The 12521-nt window shown below is 39.3% G+C and overlaps 1 protein-coding gene across 4 annotated transcripts in view; it reads right to left on the reverse strand.

Annotated features, from left to right (window-relative positions):
- Positions 1 to 12521, reverse strand: part of HECW2 (HECT, C2 and WW domain containing E3 ubiquitin protein ligase 2) — a 468609-nt gene that overhangs the window by 236985 nt on the left and 219103 nt on the right. For all 4 annotated transcript variants that reach the window (XM_081581446.1, XM_081581447.1, XM_081581444.1 and 1 more), the window contains one exon: positions 6577 to 6903. In XM_081581446.1, the coding sequence (XP_081437572.1) occupies positions 6577 to 6868 (292 nt within the window). In that variant the 5' untranslated portion in view covers positions 6869 to 6903. The remainder of the gene's footprint in view (positions 1 to 6576; positions 6904 to 12521) is intronic.

Genomic DNA, 12521 nt, shown 5'->3' on the forward strand with positions numbered 1-12521 from the left:
AAAGACCCCAATGCTGGGAAAGATTGAGAGCAAGAGAAGGGGGTGACAGAGGATGAGATAGTTGGATGGCATCACCAACTCAACAGACATGAGTTTAAGCAAACTCCAGGAGATGGTGAAGGACAGGAAAGCCTGGTGTGCTGCAGTTCATGAGGTCACAGAGAGTCAGACACAATTTAGCAACTGAACAACAGTCTTTAGAGATACAATCAACATAGATGCTGAGAGCTATACTCAAAGGACGGTCCAGACAATGTTGGTAAATTATCTTTTTGTTACTGGTCCATGACAAGAAAAGAAGCTGATTCAGAAATACCTACATCAGTAAGCCCATTATTTAGTTGAGATGATTTTTTATAGCAAGATCTTCTCAATGAAGGAAGCTTCCACATTGATTTACATTCTATAGAAAGTTTCTTACTGAGTCACAGATCAGTAACAAACAGTTCAGTCCATGTACCTGAAGTGGCCTGCACATGAGAAATGGCAAATAAAGCTTCTTGAAGTGTTTTTCTTTTGAAGAATCCGAAAAACAAGCACAAGATAAAAGGTTAAGGGGAATTTGATAGGGAACCTGAAACAAATTTAATATTTTCTGCCTCTCTTTAAAAGGTGTCCATTTGATTTTTCATGGAAAGCTGTTTGTGCTGAGTTCTTACACAATAAAAGCATTTGGCTCTTTTTATTTGGAGAGTTTAGGAGGTGGCAATGAGTAGCACTATTAAATTTGTGAGGGGTCAATTCTAACTTTGGAGACAAACAATAAATTATAAATCTAGTGATTTCTAGAAGCTATCTGCAAGGTATTAATGGCTATAATTTGGAGATTCAGGGCTATAGGTACATTGGGATCATCTCTGGAAACCTTAGGGTGTACATGAGACTTTCTGGAGGGAGAAAATATAATTAGCTTCTGTTTTAAGAACAATGTTCACAGTCAAAGTTTCCCCAGATAGTGTTTTGACATTTTCAACTTTTTTTTCTTTGTATTCCCAATAGGATCTCTACACTGGCCAAACTGTCTAAAGAAAGATTCTTATTTCTGATGCAGAAGGACATGTTTTCCCTCCAGATTAGTAGTGCTAAAAGTCATTTGGAGCAAACTGAACAGTGCAAAACATTAGCAATTAGCTAAACAAAAACAAATCACACTTCTAGGTAGGAAGAAAATGTACGCCAAGAGAAACAACAATCAAAATGCACACTGTGCCAATAAGCCACACCTCACCAGCCCTATATTTCACCCAAATCTTTCCCCTTTGGGACTTATTTCTATAGAGACCATCTCTCAGTTCCACAAATAAAACTAAATGTTGCTAGGAAACAATTCGGCTTCTCAGGACACAGCTGAAAAGGAGTGGCTGCTTCCTACTAAGAGGTATAGAAACCTGAAGCTATTCTTGCTGTATGTGCTTTTATGAAACTTATTTCACAGAGCCCAAGAGAGAACATATTATGCATATTCCCCTTAGTCATGCTCAGTTAGGAATGACTGCTGGTACAAGAAAGGCTCACTACTGATGACTTAAACACAGGTGAAGATATTTTTCTTTAGAGTGCCAGTCCAAGCTCTTTCTTCTCTGTAATTCTTGGCTCTTAATCTTCTTGACTGATAACTTATGGTTGTTACATGTATATAACAAGTCAAGATATCACATCCTTTCACCAGAGTCCCAAGCACAAGAGAAAGTGGGGGTTAAAGACTCTCTTCATGAGGCTCTGGCTTTTCCTTGGAAAAGGAAGTTGCCCCAAAGTCTTTCCCTTACACATCACTGGCCAGAACTGGGTCACATGTACACTCCTAGACTACTCACTACTTGGACTGCCACATCAGTTTAGACCCTTCTTAAGTCTGGAGAGGGCCTACTTGCCCTGAAATCAAGGGCTTGCTGCCCACCTCCTAAACCCACAATGAAGCAGGGATCAGGAAATGGCTATCAGTTAAAGACCACAGGGCTGCCATCCCTCCCTTACCACATGGGATGGCCAAGTTGTTGCAAAAGTGAGGCTGTCTCCAGTCTAGAGCTCAAAATAATCCATCCAGAATGAAATGGTCTAGCATCAGGAGAGAAAGGGCTATCTCTCCTTAAATCAAGGCCTCTTACTCTCACTTTGAGGTCCCAGATAAGTCAACCTTTCTTTTAAACACAGCTGTGGTTCTGCGACAATATAAATGACCCATGCTTAATGTTTCAGATGTTAGTACCTACCTGTGCCTTTCAAAGTCATTATTGTGGAAGACCTGTTAAAAACCAACAGCGTGTCTGAAAATACCACATATCTCATTCTACCTACATGATACTTCTATTCCTGAATGCTTGTCTCTGTGTTCATCCATCCTCTTAAGAGGTCTGAGGGCACTAACTCCTCACACCTCTTCCATGCTAGGGATCTAAAACTATTTGAAAATATACTAAGAAGGAGACAAACATATGGGACTCAAACTATCATTTATTATGTATTCAGAGTTCTCTGGAAATGGCTAGATGGGGAAATTAAGTGGAACCTCTTACCATCCACCCTAAATCAAAAGTAGGGGAGAAACTTTTGCTTCAGGCCATATTGTAGTAATTAGTTCCAGACTTGTCTTCCTAATGAAATGATTGTAAAACTAGTTAGCAGTTATTTTATGACATTGCACAATAGACTAAAATCCCAGAGAGAAGGGAAACTTATAAGGTGACTCCATGACCATCCTGATCTTATCCAGGGAACAATTTCCTGAGTGCAGCACAGGGAGCTAGAGTTCATGACAGTTCTAATGAGCAAGGGAGGCAGCAACCAGACTTTGGGTCAACTGAAGTGGCTAGAATCTGCAGGCAAGGCACTGGAAAGAGTGATGAGGGAATAAAGGTCAAAGGTCCACATGGGGATCCCCCACAAGCTTTTGGCCATGGTCTGGGCTGCATACATGCAGGATAAGACTACCAAGGCTTTCCAGAGAGTAGCTGCTCCAGGGCTGAGAGTGTAATGCCGTTAAAGTAGTCAAGCAGTTCTGGAGAACATTGGAATTACAGCCCAGTCAGACAGAATGGTTAACGTTCCAGGCATCTGGCTAAGACATCAGAAATGGCATTACTTAGGAATATGCACAAAGTCCTAGAGTAAAGCCCACAATAGACCTACTCTAACAAAGCCCCAAATCAAGTCCTAACAAAATCCATAAAGGAGACTAAATCTGAAGACTGAATCCCATCAAGTTAGAAGAGCTGGATAGCTATATTAGGCTTTCCACAGATACATTCTAACCAAGTGTTAAATCATACTTAGCAAGTTCAGGGAAATAAATCATCCAACCAGAATAAAAATTAACATTAAAATTAAAAGTATGCCACAGAACTCAGAATTTCTACAATACAGAATCCTCAATGTCCACTGTAAAGTGAAAAAATGCAAAGAAACAGGAAAATGGGACTCACAGTCAACAGAAAAACAGACAATAAAAACAGACCCTTAGACAAGCCCCCCTCTAAGATTGGATATAGCAGAGAATTTAAAGCAGATGTATTCAAATCAATTCAAATAACTGAAAAAAGATATGGCCTGATAAGAGTTAAGATATATCAGACTCTCAGAAGAGAAATTAAAACTATAAAAAGAGAAATACATAGTCTATCAACGAAAAGTCAAATAACTAAAAATTTTAAATCCACTGAATGGGCCTAACAGGAGAATGAAGAAAAACAAAAAGAAAAGTTGGCAAACTTGGTTGAATCATAGTACTAAAGAGATTAAAGAAAAATTAACCAGAGCCTCAGAATCTTAAAGAACAACACGTAACATATGTGTAACTGAAGTCTCAGAAAAAGACGTTCTCAGAAACAAGAAAAAAAATCCAAAGAATTAATGACCAAACTTTTCACAATTTTCATTAAAAACATTTACTTAAAAAGCTTAAAGAATCCCAACCAATATAAATAAAAAGAAAATCACACCTAGGTACATTATAGACAAACTGCCAAAAACGAGGATAAAGAAAAAAAATATTGCAAGTAGCCAAAGGGAAAAAAAGAGACACATTACATACAGGGAAGCAAAAATATCATGATGATATGTGAGAAGGACACAGAGAAAACTTGAAGTTAGCTAAAGAAGAATAGCACTTTTCAAGAGATTTATTTGCCAAAATATTTTCCTAGCTATATCCTTGGGCTAATTCTCGATCTAGACCTTTGATCTATACTCTAAAAAGTGAAATAAATACAAGAACACCACGATTTTGTGACTTTGGGCACTTGGGAATAAGATAAACTTGGCTTTCCTTTCCTTAGTTCCTTCTCAGTTAAATATAGATGAGGAAATAAAACAAGAGGGATGCAGAAACAGAAAGATGGGAGGGGAAAAACTATAAAGTAATAGGAATCATTGTCTTCAGTGATTCTAGTATCTTACAGATTAAATTGTTGTGGTTGTTTAGTCGTTAAATTGTGTTCATTTCTTTTGCAACCCCATGGACTGTAACCATCAGGCTCCTCTGTCCACGGGATTTCCCAGGCAAGGAATATTGGAGTGGGTTGCCTTTCCTTCTCCAGAAGATCATCCTGACCCAGGGATCAAACCCACTTCTCCTGCTTTGGCAGGCAGACTCTTTACCACTAAGACACCAGGGGAGCCCACAAATTAAGCTATTCACACACAAAAAAGGAATCACCCTATGTGAGAAAATAAAATTGCATCCCAAAGAACTGTCACATAAAAATATCATCTAAGAAAACACAATATGCTATTTGTAGCTTCTTATTAAGCATTACAAAATCTTAAGTGAGAAAAAAAAGGAAAAAATATGAGAAAAGTGAAAAGAAAAATATTTCATAAAATCCAAAAGAGCAAAATTACATCAAAACCACAAGAGTTACCTCTAAAGTCACATCAAAACTGCAACATTCTTTTGTGAACAGAATAGATACTAGATATAAACATATAATTTTAAAATCATGTATCTCCCTCACTGTAAACATACATTTAAACACACCTGGGGAAAATGCTGAACTCTGAAGACTTTTCCTCCCCTTTTTCTTTTTGTCATAAGAGGAAACAGAAAAATTAAAATTCATTGAATTTTTGCTTCCATTTCTTGCTATCTAGCATGATTCAGCATTAAAATTTACATAAGTAAATACAAATCAATTTTATTTTAGTCAATATAAAATTGTCCAGAGAAACAAAGTGCAGTGGGTTTAACATTTTAATGGAATTTCAGCAAGGATATTACTTTGCCTCAACTAGGGTTTCTCAACAGTGTGCTGACATGTGAGGATAGATAATTCTTTATTGTGGGGGGGTGTCCTCTGCATTGTAGGATGTTTGGCAGCATCACTGATCTCCTATTTCCCCTATCCAGTTCTGCCAAACAAAAATATCGCCAAACACTGCCAAATGTCCATAGAGGAAGTAGGCAAATTGCCCCTGGTAGAGAAGCAGTGCATAAACTGGTTTTTCCCACCCTACTCCCACTCTATTCACACACACACACAAAGTGCTTGGCTTATAATCTACATTGAAAGGAACAATGTCTTCTGATAAGACATCTGTTTTGTTTTTTTTTTTTTTAAAGAACTCCCTTCATTCAGTGATAAAGCTCTCCAACTTTGGGGAATGTTAAGATTTTCTTACTAGATTTGATTCTGATTTCTTTATGACTGGTTAGTAGGTTTTACTTTTGCTTTCAACTCAAGTAACAGATATTATATTTTCTGGGACATGCTTATTCATCATGCACTCACCTATGAAAAGAGATGCAAATCAGCTAAACAGGGTTGGGACACTTTTATTAAAACAAATAGCAACCTATTTCTAAGTCATTTGTTAGAAGACTATGACACTTTCTTTACCTAATTGATCTAGGACACATCTAGGAATTTTGAAATAAAAAGATACTTTAGACTGCAAGTTATTCTTATTGTAATTCAACCTTCTGAAAATACAGAACATTTTTTATATCAGTTATCTAAATCCAAACATCTTTTTCATTGGTTTAAAAATACTAGTAAACGTTTATAGCCACCTCTTTCCAAAATGCAGCTAATGATCAAGGGTAAAGTGAAGTTTTAAAAAGAAAATACTACAGGTTCTGACATTTAATTAGGGTAGAAATTAACCATAGAATTCATATCAGCAAAGGTATTTATAACTGTTGATTCCCCTACCCCAAAGACGAAGAAGGCAATGGCACCCCACTCTAGTACTCTTGCCTGGAAAATCCCATGGACGGAGGAGCCTGGTAGGCTGCAGTCCATGGGGTCACGAAGAGTCAGACACGACTTCACTTTCACTTTCACTTTTCACTTTCATGCACTGGAGAAGGAAATGGCAACCCACTCCAGTGTTCTTGCCTGGAGAATCCCAGGGACGGGGGAGCCTGGTGGGCTGCCATCTCTGGGGTAGTACAGAGTCGGACACGACTGAAGCGACTTAGCAGCAGCAGCAGCTACCCCAAAGAAGAAGAAAAAATTCCCAGGATATGGCTGTTTTAATTTATGTATGTGAATTTCTTCCCAGGAGAAAACACAGAATAGTACAATGTCAGAGCAAAATGTATGCGCTAAGTCACAAGCAAGTCCAGTTCATTTGACTCACCTATGTGATACAGTCCTATCCAATCACTGGGATCCACCTCCTCTTTAATGTCCCAGAAGATGATGAGGTTCTGGGCTTGCCCCAGCGTGTACTCATACATGCTGGCCGTCAAGCTGGAGCGGCTCTCAGAGGTCACCAGATCTGTGTCACTGTTGGCCCGCTGTAGGGTCATATTCTCGGTCATGGAGCTCTGGGCAGCCAGACTCTGGAGGTTCTCTGGACTCAGGGTATACCGCATCTGGGGATTTCGACGCCTTACAAAAAGCAGGTGCTCCCGGGCTGAACTAGCCATCCCGTCTGCCTCTCTGAGGTTGACTTCCTACAAAGCTGTAGAGACAAACATGTACAAAGCATTAGCACTACAATGCAAGAAATTACATTTAAGCTTCCCAGACAGTGACTTTATGAGTGTTTGTTAAAGCCTAACCCATGCAATAATCTGCTGTCAAAATAAAACATACTACTCTACTGTCAACTGATGATGTCAGAAACAACTTCCATAGACTGAGGTCACATGATGGCAAAGGTCATCAAACACCTGTGGCCTCAATTTCACTACTGGGCACAGTGTCCTCATAGCAATTAAGAAGGGGCTTTCCCTACCAATCCCTTTCATGCCTATCCTTCCTCCTTCAGAAATAGCATCCTCCTCTCCTTCACCCAACTCACATATTTATTTGTTGATGCAATTAAATTTTAAAATAGCAAGACAGAAAATGTTGACCCATGTTAAACAGAGTTGAAGTACACCAGTGAGGACAAGTTCATGTGCTCAATTTTCTTCTCATAGGAATAAAACCCACCAAATCCTTCTTTAGAAACTTGCCCAAATGTTACCTCCTCACTTACATATAGTTAACCATCCCATTTAAAACTGCAACATCCAAGTACTTCCCACCCTTCCTTCCTTCCTTGCTTTACTTTCTCAAAAGCAATTACTATGATCTGATGTACCACAGAGTACTATGCACTTATTTGGTTCTTGTGTATTTTCCCCTACAAGAAGGTAAGTTTGGGGAAAGAATAGTCTTCTCGATATAAGGTGATTGGAAAAACTGGGCAACCATGTGAAAAGAATGCAACTGGACCACTGCCTTACACCATACACAAAAAATCAACTAAAAGTGGATAAAAAACTTGAAGACCTGAAACCATAAAACTCCTAGAAGAAAACACAGACCAAATTTCTTTGACATAAATCATTGCAATATTTTTTTGGCTCTGTTTCCTAAGGCAAAGGAAACAAAAGCAAAAGTAAATAAATGGTATCTAACTAAACTTAAAAGTTTTGGCACAGTAAAGGAAATCACTGACGAAACAAAAGGACAACCTACTGAATGGAAGAAAATATCTGTAAATGATATGACTGATAAGGAGCTAAATATGTGGAGATGATATATACTGATAAGGAGCTAAATAAACTGATAAGGAGCTAACATATACAAAGAGCTCATGCAACTCAATATCAAAAAAAAACAACGCAATTAAAGTATGGGCAGAAGATATGAATACACATTTTTCCAAAGAATACATACAGATGGCCAACAGGCACAAGAAAAAATGCTCAAAATTACTAATCATCAGGGAATGCAAATCAAAACCACAATGAGATATCCCCTCATACCTGTCAGAATGGCTACCATCAAAAACGAAACAAATAACAAATATTGGCTTGGACGTGGAGAAAAGGAAACTCTCCTGCACTGTTGGAGGAAATGTAAATCAGTACAGTCATTATGGAAAACCATATGGAGATTTTTCAAAATATTAAAAATAGAACTACCATATGATATAGCAAGGAGATCAAATCAGTCAATCTTAAGGGAGATCAACCCTGAATATTCACTGGAAGGACTGATGCCGAAGCTGAAGCTCCAGTATTTTGGTCATCTAATGTGAACAGACAACTCATTGGAAAAGTCCCTGATGCTGGGAAAGATTGAGGGCAGAAGGAGAACAGGGCATCAAAGGATGAGATGGCTGGACGGCATCACTGATGCAATGAACATGAACTTGGGCAAATTCGGGGATATGGTGAGGGACAGGGAGGTCTGGCTTGCTGCAGTCCATGGGGCCACAAAGACTCAAACATGACTGGGTAACTGAACAACAACAACGATACAGCAATTTCACTTCCGGGTGTATATCCAATAGAAATGAAACAGGATCTCAAAGAGACACCTACACTCCCATGTTCATTGCCGTGTTATTTGCAATAGCCAAAATATGTAGATAACCTAAGTGTCATTTAATGAATAAATGGATAAAGAAGATGCAATATTGATGTATGTATGCAATACATACAATGGAATATTATCCAGCAATGAGAAAGAAGAAAATCCTGCTGTTTGGAACAACATAGCTGAACACTGAAGCATCATGCTAAGTGAAATGAGTGAGAGAAAGATATGTATTATCTCACTTATATGTGGAATCTAATTTAAAAAGAAAAGTCAAACTCCTAGAAACAAACCAAAAGAGTGGTTACCATGGGCTGCAAGATAGGAATAATGGGGAGGTTGGTAAAGGCTACAAACTCTCCATTTTCAGATGAATAAGGTTTGAGGAGCTAAAGTGAACGATGAATGACTACAGTTAATAACACCATATTATATAATTGAAATTTGCTAAGAGAGCAGAATTTAAATGTACTTATCAAAAATAATAATAATAAATGAGGTGATGAATGTGTTCATTAACTGGATGGTGGGAATCCTTCCACAATGTACATGAATATCAAATCATCATGATGTAAACGTTAAATATCTTACAACTGTATTATCAATTATACCTTAATAAAGCTGAGAATTAAAAAAAAAAAGAATTGTTAAGCTTCACAAATGCATCTGTTTGCTCACTGCTTCATCCTCAGTGTTTCCAACAGTGCCTAGTAAACAGTTCAGTTCAGTCACTCAGTTGTGTCTGACTCTTTGCAACCCCATGGACTGCAGCACGCCAGGGTTCCCCGTCCAGCACCAATTCCTAGACCTTGCTCAAACTCATGTCCATCAAGCTAGTGATGCCATCCAACCATCTTATCCTCTGTCATCCCCTTCTCCTCCTGCCTTCAATTTTTCCCAACATCAGGATCTTTTCCAGTGAGTCAGTTCTTCACATCAGGCGGCCACAGTATTGGAGCTTCAGTTTCAGCATCAGCCCTTCCAATGAATATTCAGGACTGATTCCCTTTAGGATTGACTGGTTGGATCTCCTTGCAGCCCAAGGGACTCTCAAGAGTCTTCTCCAACACTACAGTTCAAAACCATCAGTTCTTTGGCACTCAGCTTTCTTTATAGTCCAACTCTCATATCCATACATGGCTACTGGAAAAGCCATAGCTTTGACCAGATGGAGCTTTGTTGGCAAAGTAATGTCTCCGCTTTTAATATGCTGTCTAAGTTGGTCATAGCTTTTCTTCCAAGCAGGCATCTTTTAATTTCATGGCTGCAGTCACCATCTGCAGTGATTTTGGAGCCCAAGAAAATAAATTTGTCACTGCTTCCATTGTTTCCCCATCTATTTGCCATGAAGTGATGAGACCGGATGCCATGATCATTTTTTGAATGGTGAGTTTTAAGCCAGTTTTTTCATTCTCCTTTTTTACTTTCATCAAAAGGCTCTTTAGTTTCTCTTTGCTTTCTGCCATAAGGGTGTTTTCATCTGCATATCTGAGGTTATTGATATTTCTCCCGGCAATCTTGATTCCAGTTTATGCTTCATCCAGCCCAGCATTTCACATGATGTACTCTATATATAAGTAAAATAAGTAGCAAGACAATATACAGCCTTGACGTACTCCTTTCCCAATTTGGACCAGTAGGTAGTACAAAGTAGGTATCAATAAATGTTGAATAAGCAGATCAGTGAACAGTGAGCATCCTTCTCCAAGATACCCACTAAGTTCCTAGGAGACACTCCTTACTATCTCCTAGATACCCATGACTTAACACCTTGAGTCCCTTTTCTGGGCCTGCCCTTTGCCACCCTTGATTTCTGGCTGGTCCACAATATTTCTACCATCTAGATCATGATAAGTTATTTCCTTTGGCTCCCATCTAAAAGAACAAAGCCTTTCCTGTGTGAACTTAGATTCAGCCCTCTGCTGGCTCACTTTGAGTCTAGTCATAGATATTCATTTTCTTCTCCATTACCAGACTCTGACAGAGGTTCTTTCCAAGACCTCTGTACTTTATTCAAAAACTGAAGATCATGGCATCTGGTCCCATCACTTCATGGCAAATAGATGGGGAAACAATGGAAACAGTGACAGACTTTATTTTCTTGGGCTCCAAAATCACTGCAGATGGTTGACTGTAGCCATGAAATTATGTACGGCTCTACGTAGAGCCATAGGCTCTGTATAGAATGAATACGGCTCTCTTCTTCACCACCTCTTTCATGACTATTTCATTCACCAATAGGTTTATGGATTTAACATTTACTCTGCATCCCCAGTATGTGTTGGCCTCTTCAATATATTCAGTTCAGTTCAGTTCAGTCGCTCAGTCGTGTCCGACTCTTTGCGACCCCATGAATCGCAGCACGCCAGGCCTCCCTGTCCATCACCAACTCCCGGAGTTTACCCAAACCCACGTCCATCGAGTCAGTAATGCCATCCAACCATCTCATCCTCTGTCGTCTCCTTCTCCTCCTGCCCCCAAGCCTTCCCAGCATTAGGGTCTTTTCCAATGAGTCAACTCTTAGCATGAGGTGGCCAAAGTATTGGAGTTTCAGCTTCAACATCAGTCCTTCCAGTGAACACGCAGGACTGATCTCCTTTAGGATGGACTTGTTGGATCTCCTTGCAGTCCAAGGGACTCTCAAAGTCTTCTCCAACACCACAGTTCAAAAGCATCAATTCTTTGGCGCTCAGCTTTCTTCACCGTCCAACTCTCACATCCATACATGACCACTGGAAAAACCATAGCCTTGACTAGACGGACCTTTGTTGGCAAAGTAATGTCTCTGCTTTTAAATATGGTATCTACAGGGCCGGGGCAATGGGATGACCCAGAGGGATGGGATGGGGAGGGAGGTGGGTGGGGGGTCCAGGAAGGGGAACACATGTAAACCCATGGCTGATTCATGTCAATGTATGGCAAAAACTATTACAATATTGTAAAGTAATTAGCCCCCAACTAAAATAAATAAATTTATAAAAAAAAAAAAAAAAGGAATATTATCCAGCCATTAAATATGGTATCTAGATTATATTACATCTTTTCAAAAGACCACTCCTATAAGGTGTTCTAGAAAGTCAACAAGAACTTCCATAAAAAAAAAAAGAATAATCCTGAGTTCAATGTTTACATTATTAACTAATAATCTTGGATACCTAGACTGAGGGAAGAAAAGAGAAGGGTTCCCTAATTTCTCCCATCCCCTCATCCATTTCATAAACACTTGGGTGAAGGGGAAAATTCTGCAACTGCCAAGGTCATAGTACTGCCAAGGTCATGCTTGTTCCTTGGAAGAAAAGCTCTGACCAACCTAGACAGTATATTAAAAAGCAGAGACATTACTTTGCTGACAAAGGTCTGTCTAGTCAAAGCTATGGTTCTTCTAGTAGTCATGGATGGATGTGAGAGTTGGATCATAAAGAAGACTGAGCACAGAAGAACTGATGCTTCTGAACTGTGGTGTTGGAGAAGACTCTTGGGAGTCCCTTGGACTGCGAGGAGATTAAATCAGTCAATCCTAAAAGAAATCAGTCCAGAATATTCACTGGAAGGACTGATGCTGAAGTTGAAATTTCAATACTTTGGCCACCTGATGCGAAGAACTGACTCATTGGAAAAGATCCCGATGCTGGGAAAGATTGAAGGCAGGAGGAGAAGGAGACGACAGAGGATGAGATGGCTGGATGGCATAGCCAACTCAATGGACATGAGCTTTAGCAAGGTCCAGGAGTTGGTGATGGACAGGGAAGCCTGGCATGTTTCAGT

This window comes from Giraffa tippelskirchi, chromosome 3 (genome assembly GCF_054371585.1).
Source record: "Giraffa tippelskirchi isolate mGirTip1 chromosome 3, T2T-mGirTip1v1.2.pri, whole genome shotgun sequence".
Lineage (NCBI taxonomy): Eukaryota > Metazoa > Chordata > Mammalia > Artiodactyla > Giraffidae > Giraffa > Giraffa tippelskirchi.